A 22,287-nucleotide genomic window follows, 5' to 3' on the forward strand; every position below is an offset into this window, starting at 1 on the left:
TCTGTGCCTCATTAATAGCACAAGTTAATGAAGTAATCTTCGTTAATGAATACGAGAGAGTTCTTTATATAAATACTAAATTAAGTAGTTTCAGAGAGTAAATTAGGAACTTTTTAGTTTTATATTCTATAAATACATTAATTTCATTAAATTATACGTCATTGTGATAATTACGAAATGGTCCCTTTCGAAGTAATAATGTAAATAGTTTTGACTAGATAAAGTTTACAACACTTGCTTAGATTTTACATAATAATCTTATGGCAGCAACTATCGATTACATATCAAATGCGACTCAAATACAGATAGAATGAAGATTATTTATTTAAAAATATTTCAAAAATTACTCAGTTTCCTTAAATAGAGACATTTTAGGATATGTTTTGTTTCGGAAATATAAATGTATTATAGTTTAGATAAAATATGATTTTCGTATGAGTGGTCCATGATTAGTAGGTATATATTTCTAAGAATATTTGAATCGCACGAAAATTATACTAAATACAATTATAGTAAGGCTGTCGTTAATCTCATAGGTCTAGGAATTATACACTTTATACAATATCACACAAACCACATTGCAAGCCAGAAATAAAACAACAATTATAATACATCCGACGCTTATAAGATTAACAAGGCGTAAACAAATGTAGCAAATTTCAGAATAAAGGTACTTTAAAACGGTACAAAAATTTTCAATAGAGTACAAACTTAAATTGAAACATCGCGTCGATAAATAATAACGTTTATTACATCTAAACAATAATATTTAGATAAATAGACAGTGATAGCTAGCGCATACAGAAACAAGTTGTGGGTTAATCAGTGCATTCGTAAATACTTTAATATTGTAAGAGTTGAATTCGACAATATAATTCATATTGCGATGTTTGAACTTGAGCATTTTACAGCGGAGTGCTTTAAACCGCTCTTGCTTTAAATGTGTTTGGAAGACATAAATAACAAAAACATTTACAGCTATTGGTCAATTGAGCACTGTTCATTAGAGACTTGGAGAAACGTCCATTCGGTGAGAGTGGTCGCATGGAGTATAATTTGAAGCGTCATCGACCGATGATTGTTGGTTCATCGGCCATCGCGAGTTCATCCGTTGCTGCTTTGTCACCTTTCCTTTTACGTGAGTACCAGAGGAACGAAGCAGCTGCGAAAAGGTTTACCAAAACCACGAACCACGCCAAAAAGAAGCTGATGTGGAAGCTGTAAAACAATTTATTTTATTACATACTCGCAACCGGCATCGGATTTGGAAACCTACAAATTTGATAAAGGAAGTCCGTGTAGTTAAACTCGTTCAAATAACACTTGACATTTTTCATACGTTTCCACGTTATATATCACATTTCATTTATCTTATTTATAATTGTTATCAATAGGAATTAAAAGACTAGTTTACACTTGTGAAATCGGGCTTGAATTTATTCATTATAATTTGTAAAATATATTATTTTGACTTACTAATGATAGGCACGATCTGGATAAACAAATTTCAAATTCTTCTTCATATGATCCACGGAAGACATCATTACTTGCACCACGACGAATGTACACGAAGCTGTTGTTAAAAACAAAATATTATTTACCACAAAAATATTTAAAACTACATCATTTAAATTTTAAATTGTAATATAAATCATATAATTATTTTTTATTTTACTTTATACTGCCTGAAAATTTCTAAACAATGAGAAAAGAGTAATTCTTTTGATCAGAAGATAGTTGTAAACCTTTTTAAATATAAACTTCTGTTGTACTGTAATTTTAAAAGTGTAAATATTACGAATTTCTTTTACTTTTATGACATTAAAAAAAATTCAAAATATAATAGATGTATTAATGGTTTCTTTTTTAATTTTATTTAAAAGTTTTTAGTTATTTTTATTTTATCAAAAGTTCGTTATACTAAAATTTCCATCGTCAAAATATCTCATTTACCATTCATCTTAATTAAACCTCAACTATTCCTAATTAAAATTGTATGTATTTCAGGTAGGCAGGATGTTATTAAAAACTTACAGCTATAACTAAACAATTACGTGCAAACGAGAATACGTAATGTTATAATTATTATTTATTTTATGATATAGAAAGCCAAACATGTTTAATTTTACTTTTTTTTTTTCAATAAAATAGCAACAGATAAAAAGTATTAAATTGTCCATTTTATATTACAATTACAGGGTAACTCAACAAATTTTTAGAAATAATAAAGAAGAGAAAGAAAATAAAAATTACATCTTAGATAAGTAAAAAAATAAATTATTCTTTTAAAAAATTAATTATTATAAATTCATATACAGAAATAAAAATAAAATAATGAATCAACATAAAATTTCAATTAAAATTTATCAAAATGTATCTAAACTATCATAATATTTAGGTTATAATAAAAAAAATCATTTCTAATTTTTCTGCTAAATGTTATACTGTGACATTTTGTTTTATTATTAATCTCATGTAATTTTCACTACATCATTGTGCAAAACTGTGTAAAAACCATTATTAATTATAACAATTGTGTTTTATTGCTTTGAGTGTCTTTTTCCAATTAGAGATAGATTTAATGCTTGATATTGTCAACGGTGCTAGTTTATGTGTAAAACCAGATCGTTAACTACCAAATAAGATTTAGGTGCTTCCAACTTATCATAGAATAAAGATTTTTTTTCTAAACAAACAGTCATAACGTAAATCAAATTATGTTAACAAATATGAAAAAAATCATAAGTCAGCGAAGAATATAGTCGTTAACATATACATTACGTTGTTTACGCGACCCTGACTATTTAAAACCGCGAATATTTGCGGCTAGAATGAATAAATCTCAATTTTTTAGCGTATCGCACCGAAATGAGTTGAAAGGTACCTAATTCATTTTTGCTTAAGAAACCGAAAATTTATAATAAATTTAAATCAATTTTTGTAAAAGAGGTACTGTGTGATTTTATAATGTTATAATTAAAACTGTTATTTAAGATGTTGACGAATAATATGATTGTTTGAACATAGGAAGTCTTTGTACAGCGTTCTTCAATCTTTAAAGATAGCCAAATTCAATGCCTCCTTTTAGTTTCAAAAGGAAATACACGTGTAATAAAACGGAAGCAAATCGATGATGTGTAATTACGTATATAACTTTTACATTTATTACATTTAGAACTAAACATAAAACTAATAAAATGCACGCATTCTGCCTGACTACGTCACCCCTACGTCAAAATATTTTATAGATTTCGTCATTTGCACTTTTATGACAAATCTAACGATCGCTGATGTGTTAAAATCCGTCAATACTTGTAGTCCACACAATGTGCCAAGATTAATTTAGACACACACTACGCTTATTACATTTATAAACATTTCGTATTTCGGCACCTGGTTTAAATTCCAAATTAACAGTGCGCATCTTATTGAAATATTAAATATTCAGAATATGGGATGATAATAAATTATTTTAGATTATCATTTGTAGCAAAACCAGCATACTGAGAACGACAATGATACTATCAAATGGACAAATCGAAGAGGCTCCTGCTAATTAAGACAGTAAGGCGTCCCAATAAGATCGACACATAATAATCTAACGATGTGTTCGTTATGATCAAGAAAGTTAACATTGACACAGCGTCACGTTATATGAAATTAAATTAAAACTAGCAATACCCGTGCGAATAATTCGCACTAAAGAAGTAAAAAAATTACCTGGCTTTATTCATGTTGACGTTGTTTCAAAATCCGTCATAATTATATATAATTTCAATAATTTATTAATTTATAAAAACAAAAGCAATAATATTTTTTTAGTTGTGGATGCCGGTAGAGCAAGCAATTGTCTATAAAATGATATATAATATATGTGGAGCTATTGTGAGGTTTTTTCTAAAAAAGAGAGACAAACATCTTAACCTTAGCGTATTAATATATATGATTACTTATATCGCTAAATATAAGACTTAGACTTATAAGATTATATATCCTTAATGAATGGTAAATGATCTCTATTTAAAATAAGTAAGTCAATGTATAAGGCTACATTTTAATATTAATTAAGTTGTGTAGTTACAATATTTAATTATCAAAGCTGATATTGGTAGATGTCGTCTTTTTATATAGTTATTAGCTTATTTAATATTACAACAGATAACCTAATGCCAGTAAAAACCTAAAAGTTAGATTAGAAATCTCTCAATAATGGTTGTTATCTAGATAGAGAATTGAATTTTTCCCAATGAATCTATATTTTGTACTTACTGCTTATAAAGTGTATACCCGCTGCAAGGCGTTTGAACATATAACGCGGATTTCGAAATGTGTACATGGAAAACCCGCACCCCATAGCCATAACGAAAAGGCTGATGATGCCGAAAGAGATCATCGTTCGGACGTAATCTGCAAAAAAACTGTCGATTAAATTCTTTCTATAAATGAAATTGTAAAATAATTGTGATAGTCTTATACTTCAGAACACAATAAATCTATCACAATAAATTCTTACACCCATATTTTTTTTTAATTGAGTAGCAACGGAAAGGAAGGGAAGAAAATATTAAGACATTTTAAAAATCTGTGGTTTATTGGATGTTTTACTAATACTTACAAGCTAGATACATACAAGCTAGATCTATAGGTAAAACAGGTATTATTAATATCTCCACTAATATAATAAATGTTAATGTAAGTGTGTTTATTACACTTTCACGCGAAAGCTACTTAATCGATCATCATGAAACTTTGTACATATATTTTTGGAGGTATTAGAAGTAACATAGGATACGTTTGCTTAAAAAAAATCAATGCGAGCGAAGCTAGTAATTTAATAATAATACTTGCTGTTTTACCTATAGATCTAGCTTGAGTTGAGTAAATCAGAGGCTTGATAAATCTCGTTAAAACTTTTTATTTTTAAAATCATTTACTGATAAAACTAGAGCAAATATTATTGAATAGATAAAGAATTCTTTATTTAATGATACTCGATAAGATAGGTAGAAAATCTCTACATTCTTCTTTAATGATACTTACGTTAATTATATTGTAGTATTTAAGTACTAAGCAAGCTTTGTAGCTTAAGGGGTAAGCTTCTTAGCACAACATAAACAACAGATTATATATTATATATTCAGAGAAAAAAATGTTCTAAACAGACGATTTATTTTATCATAAAACTAGCGACCCGCTCCGGCTTCGCACGGGTATAAAATATATTTATAGCCTATGTCATTCACTGAAAAATGCTTAAAATCGATCCAGTAGTTTTGATTTATTCATTACTGCCCGTGGCCCGGACGCGTTAACTTAAGAGTAAAAGCCGGCCGGAACTGCCGTAAACGCTACGTATCGCAATTTTTCAATCTATAATATCTTCAAAAATATTCATTTAAGTCATATGCTGTAAAGGGCCATATATATCTATATTAAATCAACAATGTATTTAAGGTATTTAATAAGATAAGGATTAATGCTGTATTGGTTAAAATCACTTTGAAAATTAGCCATTATTTGTCGTAAAAAGTATTTGACAAAAAAATATTACTGTGGGATATCCATAAGAGATAGATATATGCCATCGCGGAGTTTTCTGTAGACCTTTTCAATGTGTACATTACTTAGTACATTATTTTGATAAATCTCGTAGGGTTCAGCCTGCGTTTGCAATTTAAGCGAAAAAAATTATTATTATTTACGACATAACATTAGAAAACTCAAAAATAACAGTATTTCTCCACTATTTAATGGATGTTATTATACATATAAATCTTTCTCTTGAATCAATCTATCTATTAAAAAGCCCATCAAAATCCGTTGCGTAGTTTTAAAGATTTAAGCGTACATACATGTGCAGGGACAGAGAAAGCGACTTTGTTTTATACTATGTAGTGATATTTATTACTTTTACGCATTATTAACAAATAAAACAATATGTTTTATTTGTTATATTTGTTATATGTTTTATTTGTTATAAATTAAAGTAACATTTCTTAGATTTATTGTGACATTTGGAGAAACTTTGGATCAATTCGAAGAATTATGTTCTAGCTACATTATAATTGAATGTTAGTTAATTTATTGAGAAAAATTACACACGTATCTGTCTGGATTTTTAATTTTTACGACTTTTATCCAGTCCAGTTTTTGTGCAGTCCTTGTGCGTCTCCCCACCATGCCTCGAAGAGCACGCTAAGCCGTCGGTCCCGGTTGTTATCATGTACACCTGACAGCGATCGTTACTCATAGTAGGGAATAAATCCGCCAACCCGTATTGGAGCAGCGTGGTGGATTAAGCTCTGATCCTTCTCTTACATGGAGAAAGAGGTCTATGCTCAGTTGTGGGATATTACAGGCTAAAACGTAACGACTTTTATCGAAAGAACACGTGTCATTGCTGACGGTACTGTTGTTACGATATAAATAAATCAAATTAAAATGGTTTTTACTTTAAATAAATAATATAGACTAAAAAAAGAGATTCTATAGAATATGCGTAAATGGTTGAAAGAGTAAGTAATAATAAAAATTATCTGTACTTTTTTGGGTATCAGTTATCAGTTACTTTTTGGTATGATGACGTAAAACTTGATATTATAATGAAACAACTTTCTCGGATTTTATCGCGGTTTATCAAGTTTTTTAAAATGGACGTTTCAGATACTTTACAGCAACCATGGTCACGGGAGGACGTCGGGCATCTAAAAAACGAAGCCGCGATAAAATCCGAAAAAGTTGTTTCATTATAAAGAGTGAAATTCACGTAAACATTAGATAGCAATATAACACTTGCTATTTTTCAACCGAATTTATTTTTTATGTGTCTAACTTTTTATCGGGTATACTAATTATGATTATTCTTTTTTTAATCGAAAGCTGGTGCTTGTCGCGTGGTCCCGTTTAAATTTAATTGAAATCTGACGAGTACTTTTTGGATTATCTCTAATAATACGTATTTACTTGACTAGTTTTTCATCTATTAATAATAATTGATGTCAGTTTTTTGTTTGTATCGATTATTTTATAATCACTTTATTTGACGATTAACATTTACTAGCTGATGCTTAATTTTGATAATAAAGAAACCGCAATTCTTATAAAACTAATTTTGTTAAATCAATGAAGGACAAAAAATCGAAAATGTATACGAATTTTATATCTGTACTCACTAGCTACGTCGATGTCATATGCGGGATCAGCCGGCTTGCCGTTCTTCATTATAGGCTGCGATAAATAATTGGTACAATCTGTAACAATTTAATCATTTAAAATAAGCAAGAATGAAGATAATAATAATTAATAGACAACGTGCATAATTTCACCAGCTTTTGAGATAATTAAACAAAGTTGAGAATAATATAATTGAAAAAATAATGTAAATAGTAATGCACATAATAAATAAATAAATATCTATCAGTCAATCGATCGATCGATTCAGAAACATCGGGCATCAAAAAAATATAATAAAGCGCGATAAAATCCGAAAAAGTTGTGTCATTATAATGAATTAATATCTACGAAAATAGTAGAGTAGTGCGTAGTAAATATTTGTATTCGCAAATATTTATTTCTAATCTTTGTATTAAGTCATAAAAAACGTAAAAGCCGATCGCTGTTAAAAGACCTGACACCAGTCATTGATACTACTTTTTACGGGAAAACTAATGTTTTAAAGCGCAATGGAGGTCCGTAGCAAATTAAGTCAACATGTTCTAGCAGTTAATACTTTTTTCTAGCATGAGATGAAGGCGTTATATCGACTCTTGAAGTGTCCTACAAAAAATTATATCAATTCTATATTTATTATTATTATTATCTCCTGTTATATTATAGATTTCAGGAAAAAAAACATTAAGTTGTTATAAAAAAATATTTCATAGACAAACACTGAGAAAAAAAAGAATGAGAAAATATTCAGAAAGTTCATCCTTTAACAAACGCCGAATGTTTATTGCTTTAAGTAACGAGCACATAAATCTTAGCTTTCAACAAAACTAACTAATATGGCTAACGCTATTATCTATACAAGTTATAACCATTAATATCATTTATGCTATATTTATTTATCATATTTGTCTTAATGTTTATCTTAAGAAATTAATTTTGTTGAAAATGCTTCACATTAACGATAAATGTTGAACAAAAAACAGGGACATATTATATACGAAGCCTAAACTTCTATTCAACTACCTCTGGTATCCACAAATTACTGCCAACACGCTTCGTGTACCTGTGTCGTGCAAGTAAAAGCTTTAATAATTTGTGTAAACTGGGCGAATTGTATGTGTTCAATTCGGGTGTGGCAGTGGCGAGGCGAGTATTGAGCCAAAATTTCTTTGCAGTTTTATTGATATGCATGTGCTGATTAAAAAAGGTTCTGTAACGATTCGACGTGTAATTATTCTGTCGACACGATGTGTTATTTATATATTAGTACTTATACGTGAAGACCTATCATTAGCCAAATGATGTTTAGTACTATTGCTATAGTTTGTAATTTGTGCTGTTGGGTTAAATATTAAATAAATACTAAATTATCATTTGAAAATAATTTTAGTACGACTATCAATGGCTGACAAAAAATTTAATAAATTAGAAGTTGTTAACACATTTTTATATTTCATGATCGCGAAATATGAAGTTCTTAAACGTAAATACTACATAACCACTTAGAATATTTTCATGATGAGTAAAACAATTTCTATTTAATAATATTTCCGGTCTTAACATTCAGACATAAAACAGATGTTTCTCCGATCCATTACTAACTCCATTTCGTTGACATTCTACAAGGTCTTATCGTTAACGCATATTAACTTCTATATATATAATAGTATAAACATCTATACAAATAAATAAAATTTGGATGCATACATGGTACATATACCAAATTAACAATTTTTACAATTTTTGTCTGTCTGTCTGTTTATTCCGGCTAATCTCTGAAAAGGTCTCTGATGTAATAAGGAGTATCTTAGGCTACTTTTATTTTAGAAATTCATTTATTTTATAACTCTGCGACTTGAACAATGATTTTTTTTGTTAAATTTCACGCGGACGAAGTCGCTAGTATTAAAATATAATGAAATTTATAATGTCACAAATGGACGAAGAAAACAGCAAAATCAATATGTGCAATTTTTTGATTGTAGACATTCCGAGCTGACATTTTGTGTAATCGTACAAAAAATGTGCGCGCGGAAATTAAATTTCTAACATTCGTTTTTGATTTCGATCAAATGTCGTTTTGTGTAACGCTACTAGTGTAGTACCGTTTTATTGGAATGATTAATGAATGAAAATCATGTGTAATTGAATCTAATCTAATCGAATGTAAAGAAATTCCGAAAATATTTATTCAATACATATTCAAATTACTAAAATATTTGTGTTTTTGATTACCCGTTACCCGTAATCTTATTGCTACAATATCAGATTTACACACTTTATTTTTGGCCGAAGTATCGACATGCATTCGTCGTCCAAGCTAACACATGAATATAATTGAACATATCATGTCGCAAAAGTTTAAACAAAACATTAATGTAAATTATAATATTCATTTACTACTCTGAACCCAGACGCATGCATGGGACGCTATTTAGCTAAGCTAGCCAAATATGTGTGGTGGCATCTCAATTTCTTTAATAACTAAAATTTTTTACCTATTTGTTTCTATTTTTATTTATGAAACAGTTCTGTCCGACGAAGTTTCGTAATTACATCACTACCGTCTATTAATATGTAGTAATTTCGTTTGGTTACGTTAACAGAGCACAGTGCAGCATTGTTTATTTATTTACTCCTAACGTATACGCTACATACTAGCTACTATAGCTGTAGGCGACGACTTAAAAGAACCAACGCGGTATTTTTATCGGTGACTATAAATCTTATTGTGTGGGTCGTACTGTACGTTTATTTATTTATTTTTGTGTGATTTTAGAAGATAACTCCAGTTACTCCGTCGCTATTCGATATTCATATCTTTAGTATTTATAACCGACTTCAAAAAGGAAACGTTCAATTGCCCATTTTGAATGTTCTTTTTGTAATGGGAAGCTGTTGATCTAACAAGTGGGTTTCGAGTTATTTCTAATAATACATATTAAATTGACTATTTTACACAACTAGGTTATTATTTGTGAAAAAATATTGTAAAGTAGAAAGAAGACCCCGTTTGTTTGCATGCTCTAATTGAAATCGATTCAAGAAATTCTTTTTTATAAGAGTTATAGGCTACACCACTTACTTTTACATGTTTTATACTATGTAATGATATAAATATAAAATTGTATATGTTGATATATATTGGATTATTCATTATCTAAAAATAATGTAAATACTTTTTTAAATTCAAAAATTGTAATTTAGAAAACAGATATATTTTTTTTAAATAAGCACGTCACAAATTCAAACTATCTGAAGTAATTATGTAAATTGCTTGGCTTTCTAGAAATTTAGACCCAGAATCACGTCATCATCATCATCACTTCAGCCCATCGCTGCTGGACATAGGCCTCCACAAGTCGGCACCGCAAATAACGTGAACTCATGTGTGTTGCCCATAGACACCACGCTGGGCACTGGTTTGGTGACTGCAGGGCTGGTTTTGTCGCACCGAAGACGCTGTTGCCCGTCTTCGGCCTGTGTATTTCAAAGCCAGCAATTGGTTGGTATACCACCATCGGTTGGCTCTAGAAGTTCCAAGGTGGTAGTGAAATTATGTTATCCCATAATCGCCTCTTACAACACCCACGGGAAGAGAGGGGTGTCTTTACTGCCACACAGTCTACCTAAAATATTTAGTAAAAAAAATAGCCTCCAACCAAGGTGTTATTTTATTATTAATTACAAAATTAATTGCCGCCACATATAATAACTAATTACTTGTACGCTTGGCAAGAATACAAATAATATAATGTGCGTACTTTGAATACAATGCACCATTACTTTAACGATAACGATCCTACATCTACAATTACAATAAATTTTTCAGGAACGGTTGGTTTAATTATATTTAATTGGCAACATAAAATCAGAATGAAGAAAACTTTGCTGATTGTAGTGTAAAAGCTTTTGTGAATTATGCCAATTATTGAAGTGAAAATTCTATAGGCGACGAGGGTAAAATTTTTACGGATCAAACGCAATGATAATAATATTAGGGTCACGAAAATATGCAACGTTTTTGTCGAACAACACTGCCACCTAGCGTGTACTATAGAAACTACAAAGGTTGTTACATTAATATCGATAATATTACATTGCAAACAAACTAGATAGCGCTGGAACGGAAATCTAAAGCTTTATATTTGTATAAATATAAACGAGACTTAAAAATTATTTTGCCAAAGAAGTTTCACTTCGAACAACTTTGTTCGCACGCACTTTTTTCCAAATTTTACATTTTGTTTATCTATATTAAAAGCAACCTGCTTCAGCCTATAATATCCCACTACTGGGCATAGGCTTATTTCTCCGTGTAGAAGAAGGATCAGAGCTTAATCCACCACGCTGTTCCAATGCGGGTTGGCGGATATATTCCCTACTATGAGTAACGATCGCTATCAGGTGTACATGATAACAATGATTGAAGGAAGAATAAGACTGAGAGACTGAATGAACGAATGAATGAGGGACCGACGGGTTAACGTGCTCTTCGAGGCAAGGTGGGGAGACTCACAAGGATTGCACAAACACCCAGACCACGGTAAACACCTGTATGGCCAATACAAATGTTTGTCATGTGCGGGGATCGAATCCGCAACTGCCAGCGCAACAGGAACAATCCATGGCTGTGATCGTTGCGCCAACGCGGCATCGTAAAAGCAACATGTCACACATAATTATCACATCAAAAACATACGCATATTATCGCCAAGTCTAATCCATTGAAGCTAGACATGACAACAAGACATTTGACAAAAGCGTTTTATTTTTAAACGTTTGTGTTTACATAAAAAGCCGGAATAAATTCTAAATTCATAGATTTTATATATTATTTTCATTAAGATGTATAGAGTGAAATCGCTTTCACCTCGCGAGACCTAGCTACAGACAAAGGTTGTTTATCAGACGTACTGACCGACAAAGGTCGGTCAACAAAGCATACTTTAATCTTGTTTCTCATATAAGTGCATTGCGTTAAGTCTTATAAGTATAAATATTTTTAACCTGAATCTTAGAAGCAACCTATCCTTAAAACATTTAGCTTTTTTATTATCAACATTTTCACATCATGATAAATTTATGCATTTACCGAATTTAGATAATGAAAGTTTGGATTGGTGTTTGTTATTACAATAGTAGTGTTTGCTCACAAATGAAAAAAAAACAGCCTTCATTTTCATTAAAAAGTAGTACGTAGATAATCAAAAATATATTCACCTAAATACATAACATGACAAAAAACAGCTTTAGATAAAAAAACATCCATCAAAATCGGTACACACAGTAAATTAAAAGGTTCGTTCTCTCGTTTCAGCTTGTACTACCCCAATGCTGGGTATAGGCCTCTTTCCCTGTGTAGGAGAAGGATCGGAGCTTAATCGACAACGCTGCTCCGCTGCGGATCGGCGGATATATTCCCTACTATGAGTAACGATCGATATTAAGTGAAAGCTTACGTGCTCTCCGAGGCAAGATGGGGTGACCCACAAGGACAAACATCCAAACCGGAAAGATATGTTTGAACAAATACAAATATCCATTCCGAGCGGAGATCTAATTCGCAAACCGTCTGTGTTTAAGCACGTCTACTGCACATGCACCACTTCACCAAACTGGTTGTTACCGTTTATGATATTCAGTAAAAAATACTTACATTTACAAATTTATATTGAAAAATATTACAGTTCATTACTATACGTTGGCTTTTTAAGTTCTAAGGTGGTAGTGAAACCGTGTTATCCTTTAGTGACCTCTTACGACATCCAAGTGAAAAGAGGGGGTGGTTTTATTCTTTACTGCCGTAACCACACAGCCGATGGCGGGATAACCATGCAACTGCTGGCTTCGAAATACACGGCAAGACGCGACAAAACCAGCACTGCGGCTACCAACCCGCCTGCCCAGCGTGGTGACTATGGGCAACACACATGAGCAGTGGACAGCGATAGGCTGAAGTGATGATGATGATAACTATATGTTGTAGCGACATGTGAGCTATCTATACCATATATAATAAAACCAACTATGTAGTTTGTATCTATATAGGACTCTACATAGGAGATATTTGAAATAATTAAAAAACAATGTATTGTCTGCATAAAGCCAGAAGCCAAAATAATACATTCATTATTGTAGTCTGTATGTATCTTTGTCCGCGCATCACTCAAACACAATGAAATTTGATGTGTTTTTTTTTCAGTTGTATTGCCGTGGTCTTACTTGAAAACTGGTGCATATTTCGTCTTAATACACGGTTAAAACCTAAGATATTGAAATTTTCTATGTGAACAAAATCACGGTGTTAATAAGAAAAACACTAAGTAGAATTCTGCCGTTACAAAAATTGAACAAAATTATGAAATAGAGTTTGTATTAAATGTCCTTTTTGTTAGATATAAAAAAATACTAGCCTTTGATTGAATTAAAAGAAATTAAAAGTTAATAAAAGTATAGAATAGACAAGAATGTTATTTATGTAAGACAATAAGAGTATTTTCAATCATTATTCTTTCGTTCACTCTTAAGATGTAAATAAAATATATGTTTATAGGTTAGTTATTTTAATATGTAAATATAATGGTTTTTATACGCTTTTTATTAAACAGATAACTTTTATTAGATTTTTTTTATTTTTTATATTTCATTTTATTTAATTAGTGCTGTGTGGCTACGGCACTAAAGAATTTAGCCACCCCCTCTCTTCCCGTGGGTGTCGTAAGAGGCGACTAAGGGATAACAAGGTTCCACAACCACCTTGGAACTTAAGAAGCCGACCGATGGCGGGATAACCATCCAACTGCTGGCTTTGAAATACACAGGCCGAAGACGGGCAGCAGCGTCTTCGGTGTGACAAAGCCAGAGTACTGCGGTCACCAACCCGCCTGCCCAGCGTGGTGACTATGGGCAAAACACATGAGTTCACGTTATTTTTGGCGTGAACTTGTGGAGACCTATGTCCAGCAGTGGATTGTATAGGCTGTGATGATTTTATTAGGGACAAAAAACAATTGTACAGTAGATAAAATATACAAGTATTATAACTAAAACATAGAGTTTATATTCATAATTATAATTTTTTATTTATGTTTATTATATTAAAACCAAGTTGGTATTTGAATAAAGCTACTCGTTTTCTTTACGAACTGTTCAACATATCCGAAATTGATCGAATCTTGAACTAAACAAAACGGATTTGATGATATAGAAACCGGTAGTTATTGTATACTGCCAACTGTCAGTTATGCCAATGTATTGTTTTTTTCACGAAATAGAGGTCACGCAAATACCACTGTCGCAATCGTTCAAAGATAAAAAATACACGTTAAACGTTGAAGGATAGACGTGGTTTGTTTAGATTTCTATTTTTTCCGATGCGAAAAGAAAATAACTTTGATAGAATAAGTAAACCAGCGGGAGCTAATGGAGTTAGTGAGTGAGCTAAAACAGAAGGCGGTCCAGGAGAAAATAAACTAAGATTGTTCTATGCCTCGCACTATATTAGTCAGTTAACGAGTTTGTTACTTATAACATGAACGAACCAGATTATTCAATTAGTAGAAAATTATATACAAATGAATATAAAATATACACGGTAAGGTGTGGTCTTCGCATCAGGTTTGTTAAAAACATGTAGAGTGCTATAATAAATTGCGTTATATGGTAGAAGTAAAGTTTTATACGAGGTAATCGTTATGAGTTTTAATTTTGTTAATGTTTTGTCCTTTCTCTTTTACAGAAGCTAAAGATTTTTTTTTATACTGTCTGTTAAGGCAGAACAGGGTACTGGTAATATTAATAAACATTAGGTATACTTTTTTTATATTAATCTACTGTAAAAGTACTTATTTTACACGGTTTTATTGTATTAGGGTTGGTTGATTTTCTTCAGAGAAAATGAGACATATAAATCGCAAAAGCTGCTGTCAATTTGTTCATAGTTTTATAATATCCTAAAAATAATAACAAAAAAACAAACACACACACGCCATCATTATAAAAGAATGTCCATAGTCAACGTGTCTACTACTATAGGTCGCATTTACATTGTTATATAATGTACTTGTGTTGTGTACATATGTGTATAGGAATAATTAAAATAAGTGTATAACAACATAACTGCTATGGTGTAGTGGTGCTACGTCTGAAACACCGACGGTTTGTAGGTTTGATTCCCGCTTGGGATTGATATTTGATTTGTAAAAATATTTTTTTCTGATTTGGATTCCGATCTGTCCTTGTGGGGTCTTCCCGCCGTGCTTCGGTCTCGGTTGTTATCATTAATACCTAATAACGATTGTTACTCATAGTAGGACACATATCCGCCAATCCCCAGTACAGCAGCGTGGTGGATTAAGCTCCAATCTTTCTCCTGCATAGAGAAGGAGGCCTATGCCCAGAAGTAGGGTGTTATAGGCTGAATGCGTAGGCTACAGCGAATGTGTGCGCGTGTGAGTATGCGTGTGTGAGTATGCGTGTGTGTGTATATTATGTAAGCTTCATTACTTTATTGCTCTTTAGTATTTCCTTTCATTAATTAAAATTTTAATTAACACTGTTATTGTGAGAAACGTTAATACTTTACTAATGAAAAGCTAGAAATCTCTTTAATGAACACAATTTAATTTATATTATTGACAGTAAAATCTCACAATAACGAAGAACAAGGTTCACTAAAATAGATTTTTAATCTGTACATTTTCTGTACGACGGATTTAATTTAAAATATTTTAACATAGTAATTCCAGTTCATTTGATTATATCTGACAAGTCTACGATTAAAAAAAAAAGAAAGTAACTATAATAGGTTTTTTTCTAAAAAGATGTTGAGGTCGATACAAATCTATACTAATATTATAACGCTGAAGAGTTTGTTTGTTTGTATAAACGCGCTAATCTCGGGAACTAATGGTCCGATTTGAAAAATTCTTTCAGTGTTAGCCCATATATCGAGGAAGGCTATAGGCTATATATCGTCACGCTAACATCAATAAAAGGGGAGCATCAATGAAGAATATTTCAAAATCGTTTTTTTTTTTGCTTCCGCTGCGTGCGCTGTAGTTTCGCAAAAATCATATATGACAGAATTATTCCTCTTCCACGCGGACGAAGTCGCGGGCATAAGCTAGTTTACAATAAACGATATTTAAAATAAAAATAAAATCGCCGGGGTCAAATATAATTTTTAATTTAAATTTTATTAAAGTTTTAGGTTAATAAAAAAAAGAAATAATGTAACTTTGTGGTATATGGAAAGAGGGGGGGGGGGGCATACGGGACGGGCATAAAACGCTTAGAAAAACGTTTGACAAACTCTTAGAAAGATCTCTTAGTGCAATGTTGATTTTATAAGTATCCGAAATTTCATTATTAATTCATACTTAAACGCAAAATAAAGTATTCCAATTATGTTTAAGGATACTTTAAGTATAAAACAAAGATTTTTTTAAGGGGTTAAAATTAGTTTTATGACGACACCTTTAATTTGTAGACTATCACACAATGAAATCAAACTTCAATGATTTACCTTTGCGCCAAGCAGAAGTAGATTTACGACCTACTCTTTATATATTTAAATTATTATTATTTTTTTGTAATGTATTTCAATAAAATTGATCAACTTACTAGTGAAATATTCGCCCTTCAAATCTCCTATATCAAAAGGGTTAAGCGTCGCCATGTATGTCGCGTTGTACCTTAATTGATTTTCAAAAGGTTGGAAAATGTAACGACAAATTTCCCAGACACCCGAATCACTCCACATGAAGAATCCACCTCTGGTTGGTAAGTATATACCTGCAACAAAAATATTTATTTATTTGTACAAAAATCCACAGCTACTCGTACATTTTATGTTTGTTAAACCAATACAGAACATAACAAATGCAATTTCGGATTTTACATTATTTACATTACACAGTTAAGGTAGACAAAGTTGAGTATATATTTATTTTATATTTATTTTATTTCAAATATATTATCCTACTTAGTCAAAATAAGAATATTTTGACAAAAAAACTTTTATAATACAATACTGAGATCATTGATGAATATTAATATATTAAAACCACTAGTTATTTGTTATTATTTATTGTAAGATGCATAATTTAGTTTGCTCGCAAACGAAAAAAATTCTAACACCAATTATTACTAGTAACACAACGTAGGTAGATGAAAAAATAGTGAAGTAAATATGTATAATTAGAGATAGCTCAAAAAGTACCCGTGAGATTTGACAATCAATAGGTTCTAACAACAACAAAAACAACTGTACGCTCCGTGAAAAGTTATGAGAAACACACATATATAAATAGAACCGAATTGATAATTGCCTTCTTTTTTTGAAGTCGTTTCAAAATTCAACAAAAATATCATAGAAAATATCCAAATAAACTCAAGTAGAGTCAGAGCCTTGCTTGAGTTTTTTGACTTGCATATAACGTTCTTAACGAATGCTAGTCGTAGATTTTCATACAATATGTGTTTCTTGGTACACCTAGAAGATTAATATATAACGTTTATATTTTATTGTATGTGACTACTGTGACTTTGAAAACAACATTTATATATATGGATATTTTATCTCATGTTTGAAATGAAACAATATGAATGTAACGTATTCAGTACACACTCAATACTGTGTACGCATCAATCATATTTTGAGTAGCATTGAATTCATCTTAATTACAAAATCATTTTAATCACAATATTGACATCAGCGATTCAAATTTTTATATCACTTTCCATTTTGGTACTATAGTAGCTCAAACATTATTGGGAATATTATGTGCTACAATCTTAGGTAAAACAAAAGAATATAAGTAAAGTAAATCAATTTATAACTTGAAATACAAAACTTCATTTTCACTTCATGGCTTCTACTCCTCATCTCATCTCACTTACATTACAAATTAGCCAATGACTCCAAAATGTGTCATAAATAATATTTAAATACATACATTGTCGTCGGGATAATAATAGTATAGTGATGATGCTCGTACTAAACAAAGCGAATGGACAGTTTTGTTTGCAATACGAGTAGTATACAAAATTAACTCTATTGTACATCTGAATGTCTTTACACTGTACAATGTACCTATTTACTAATATTCGTGTGTTTATATCTAAATTATCCCCAAAGCTTCCTATATCCTAATACCTTAAAATAATTATTTTATTTGATCAACGGCATATGGATGAGTCAGAATCTTAATATGATATAATTACACACATTGATAAGTCACCGTGAAATAACTTGCAGCATTTTAAAATTTGAAAGCGTTGCCAAAAAGATTGCGATCTTAAATTTAAACGTTATATAAGTTCGACGACTAGGTAACGATGTTTCTTGTATCGACAGTCAGGAAAGAAAAAATATCGTATTGCCTGTGTTTAAAACGTTTATATAATAAGTTCATGTAGATGAATAAAAATATTCATACGCAGTATATTTTATTTTAGAAAAGCTTTATTATTATTTTTATTGGAAATATATAATATTATAGTAAATTCACGAGAATTCAGTCAAATCAATATTTTTTTATATGTACTCGTATAAACATACCTAAAACCTTTAGAATGTCGTTATTTGACGTAGTTATTGTTGTTAGAAAAATGTTTTTCGATATAGTGTAGTGTGTAGTGTGTTGATTTTTCTTGGATTATGATTTGATTGTATCTTTTTTATCTATATAAATAAATAAAATTGGAATGTCTGTTTGTAATATTAAAATACGTACGTAACGTATGGACGTATTCACCGTACATATGTACCGTGAATACGTCTATACGTATTTAGTAAAAAGTTATTATTTTTATTATTTACTAACCTAACCTAACCACTATATCATTTTTTACAATTTTTGACTGATTGTCTGTCTGTCTGTTTATTTCGGCTAATCTCTGAAACAGCTGGGCCAGTTTTGACGGGGCTGTCACTGGCTGATAGCTGATGTAATAAAGAGTAACTTAGGCTACTTTTATTTTAGACTTTTAACTCTGCGAACTGAACAATAATTGTGTTTTAATTCCATCACGGACACAGCTAGTCATTTAATAAAAATGTGAAATATTTCTATGTAATTTGTTTTCTTTGTTATTCTAGCTAGGCTATGCTTCTTTGGTAACGTCACTCGAATTATCACCGATGACTGCATTTTATGTGTTTTATAACAAATATACTGTAAACTTGTTAAGTATTTTATTGAATTTAATAATTAAGTATGAATTCGTATGAATTCGTTTGTTTTTGTTAGGTATAAAATTATTAGAATACAATCTCTATTAAACAAATATTACAGATTAATAATAGATACGCCTCCTGAAGAGAAAATAGCTTAAGTAAGGTGACTATCGAATAATTGCGTATACAAAATATTAAGCATCAGACAATCCACTAAGGTCCAATCGTATAAAGTATGAGTTATATCTGACAGGAGAACTTCACTTCTAAACGGAGGAGTAATCTTATATATCAGTCAACAAGTGATTTTTCTGGTTTCTGGTAACAAAGAACAATTTTAACTTAAAAATTAACAGTTCAAGAGTTTTATGAGATTCTAGACTTGCCAGTCGATTTTAGACTTGGGCATTCTATTAAGTTGCTTTGTTGATTGAAGTTGTTACTTTTATATCACATTTCGAAAATAAAAAAGGTTAGCTTGTTGGCGTGTATGAAGCGTAGTTAGCTAGTCCTTTTTGTGTCGCTTCACTTCGCTTCAGTCTGTAATATCCCACTGCTGGGCATAGGCCTCTTTCCTTATTTAGAAGAAAGATCAGAGGCTTAATCCACCACGCTGCACCAATACAGGTTGGCGGATATATTTCCTACTATGAGTAACGATCGCTATCAGGTGTACATGATAACAACTGCTATAGTAAGTAACGTCATAATATAAAAAATGTGTATAGTATGATTTTTTTACTAATAAATAAATAAAAGTAATGAAACTTTTTAATAAATAAGCTTTTATTTTTAATGCGCTAAAAAAAAAAAAAAACTTTTCCTTAAAAAAGTTGTCCACTAGTATCGATTGGAAGCATGCAAAAACATGGTCACTAGAGTCCTCACGTGACCATGGTTGCTATTAAGTATCCGAAACGTCGAGCATCTAAATAACTTAATAAACCGCGATAAAATCCGAAAATTTGTTTTATTATAATGAGTGAAATTCGTGATAGCATTAGAAAACAATATGAAAATATATACTTCAAAATTATGTTGCAAGATTCCACCCTAACGAATAAACATACGTACATACTTATATACATTGCAAGTTAAATAAAAGCTTTTAAGAAGATATATTTCGTTCATCAGTATCACAATATAGGTTTGTGTACCTAGATAAAACGCCGACGCCATGGCGTCGTCGGTGAGCCATCCAACAGCTTCGCTCTTGTTTACTCTTAATGTCAGAAATACACAACACATCCCTGAAACACTTTTTGGTTAGCTATATTAAATGTAATAAAAAATACCGTTGATTCCTTTTGTAAAGCTAGTACTTATTGTGTAATCCCATTCAAATTTGATCGAGACCGGATTTTTAAGTTAAGCCTAATAATATGTATTTTACTTCTTTTTTAACCGACTTCCAAAAAAGGAGGAGGTTCTCAATTCGACTGTATTTTTTTTTAATGTATGTTACATCAGAAATTTTGACCAGGTAGACCGATTTCGACAAATTTCATTTTAATCGAAAGGTGGTGTGTGTCAATTGGTTCCATTTAAATTTATTTGAGATCTAACAACTACTTTTCGAGTTATATCTAATAATGCGTTTTTACTTGACGCTTTTTCGTCGACCTACGTTGTATTATACCGTATAACTTTCTACTGGATGTACCGATTTTGATAATTCTTTTTTTGTTGGAAAGAAGATATCCTTAGTTTAGTACCATGATAAGGAAGTCAGGATCTGATAATGGGATCCCAGAGAAATCGAGGCAAACTCTCGAAAGTCCGCAATAACTTTTTACTGGGTGTACCGATTTTGATAATTTTTTATTTAAGCGAAAGATTATGTTTATCATGTGGTCACATATAAATTTTATCGAGATCTGATAACTACTTTTTGAGTCATCTTTAATAACGCGTAGTTGCTTGACTATTTTTTCGTCGAACTACGTTGTATTACTTGTCGATGTAATTGAAGTCGGTTTTTTTTTCGTTTGCGAGCAAATACAATTATTTAAGTATCTCGATCTAAATAGCAATCCCTTTTTTTAATCTGCGAGCAAACAATTGTAGTAAAAAAATATCATTTGCCTTTTGATTACTGGTAACACCCATATATCAAATAATGTTCACAGCTTACATAGTCAGTTTTAACCGAAAAAATTACTTTTTATAAAATAAATAAAGCATCTAAAATTTAAAAAAATATCAATGTTTTTTTAGAAGGAACGATAGGAAAGATAAACAAAACAACACTTAATAACAACGTCGATAAACGCGTTAAATGCGTAAAATACTTTGAATAATGAGATTCATAATTTGAACTGTCTGCCAAAAATTTTGAGATGTTCATTTTCATAAATTACGTTGACATTTTTTTAACGGAAATTTAAATTACTTCCGAATCAAAACAACTATGATTCATATTGAGCCTACATGCATTTACAAGTTTAACGTATAGCAACAGAAATAGATCAACGGACGTTGACCTCAGTGCCATATGAGCATAATTAATAATAAACTCGGATGCATGATTTTATCTCAGATCTACGCTGGCGACAGAGCGTCTAATCGACATGCTGATATGGGATCGTTTTAATTAATTTTGTGCTTTATAACCGAAATTGATTAAATTTGTTATAATTTGTTTACGAAACTACTCTTTGTTTACATTACAATTTACGCGAGAGGATATACTATGTATTTTACTGGCATCGATCAAAGCTACAAATTACAAAGCAAGAAGAATTTTGACTGCAATTCAGTTTGGCACAGGTAGCTCATTTAACATTGTGCTTGTAAAGTGTCCGCATTTTAAACGACTGATTGTGCAATTCCTTTGGTTCACTTTATTCTATCGCCCGTATTTTCTTCGTGTTTATTTTTATCTACGGTGTTGTAAATTTCTATATTTTATCGTTTTATCACGTTTAACACTT

General features: G+C 30.9%; 1 protein-coding gene across 1 annotated transcript in view; it reads right to left on the minus strand.

Annotated features, from left to right (window-relative positions):
* Positions 1-607: 607 nt before the first annotated feature.
* The window catches only part of LOC123656830, a 52,469-nt gene continuing 30,789 nt past the window's right edge, over positions 608-22,287 (minus strand). Inside the window, exons 3-7 of the mRNA XM_045592451.1 lie at positions 16,798-16,968; positions 7,173-7,250; positions 4,270-4,407; positions 1,477-1,573; positions 608-1,218 (exon numbers count right to left, since the gene is read on the minus strand). Of these exons, the coding sequence (XP_045448407.1) occupies positions 1,065-1,218; positions 1,477-1,573; positions 4,270-4,407; positions 7,173-7,250; positions 16,798-16,968 (638 nt within the window). The 3' untranslated portion in view covers positions 608-1,064. The remainder of the gene's footprint in view (positions 1,219-1,476; positions 1,574-4,269; positions 4,408-7,172; positions 7,251-16,797; positions 16,969-22,287) is intronic.

Source organism: Melitaea cinxia, chromosome 10, assembly GCF_905220565.1.
Source record: "Melitaea cinxia chromosome 10, ilMelCinx1.1, whole genome shotgun sequence".
NCBI classification, from domain to species: Eukaryota; Metazoa; Arthropoda; class Insecta; order Lepidoptera; family Nymphalidae; genus Melitaea; species Melitaea cinxia.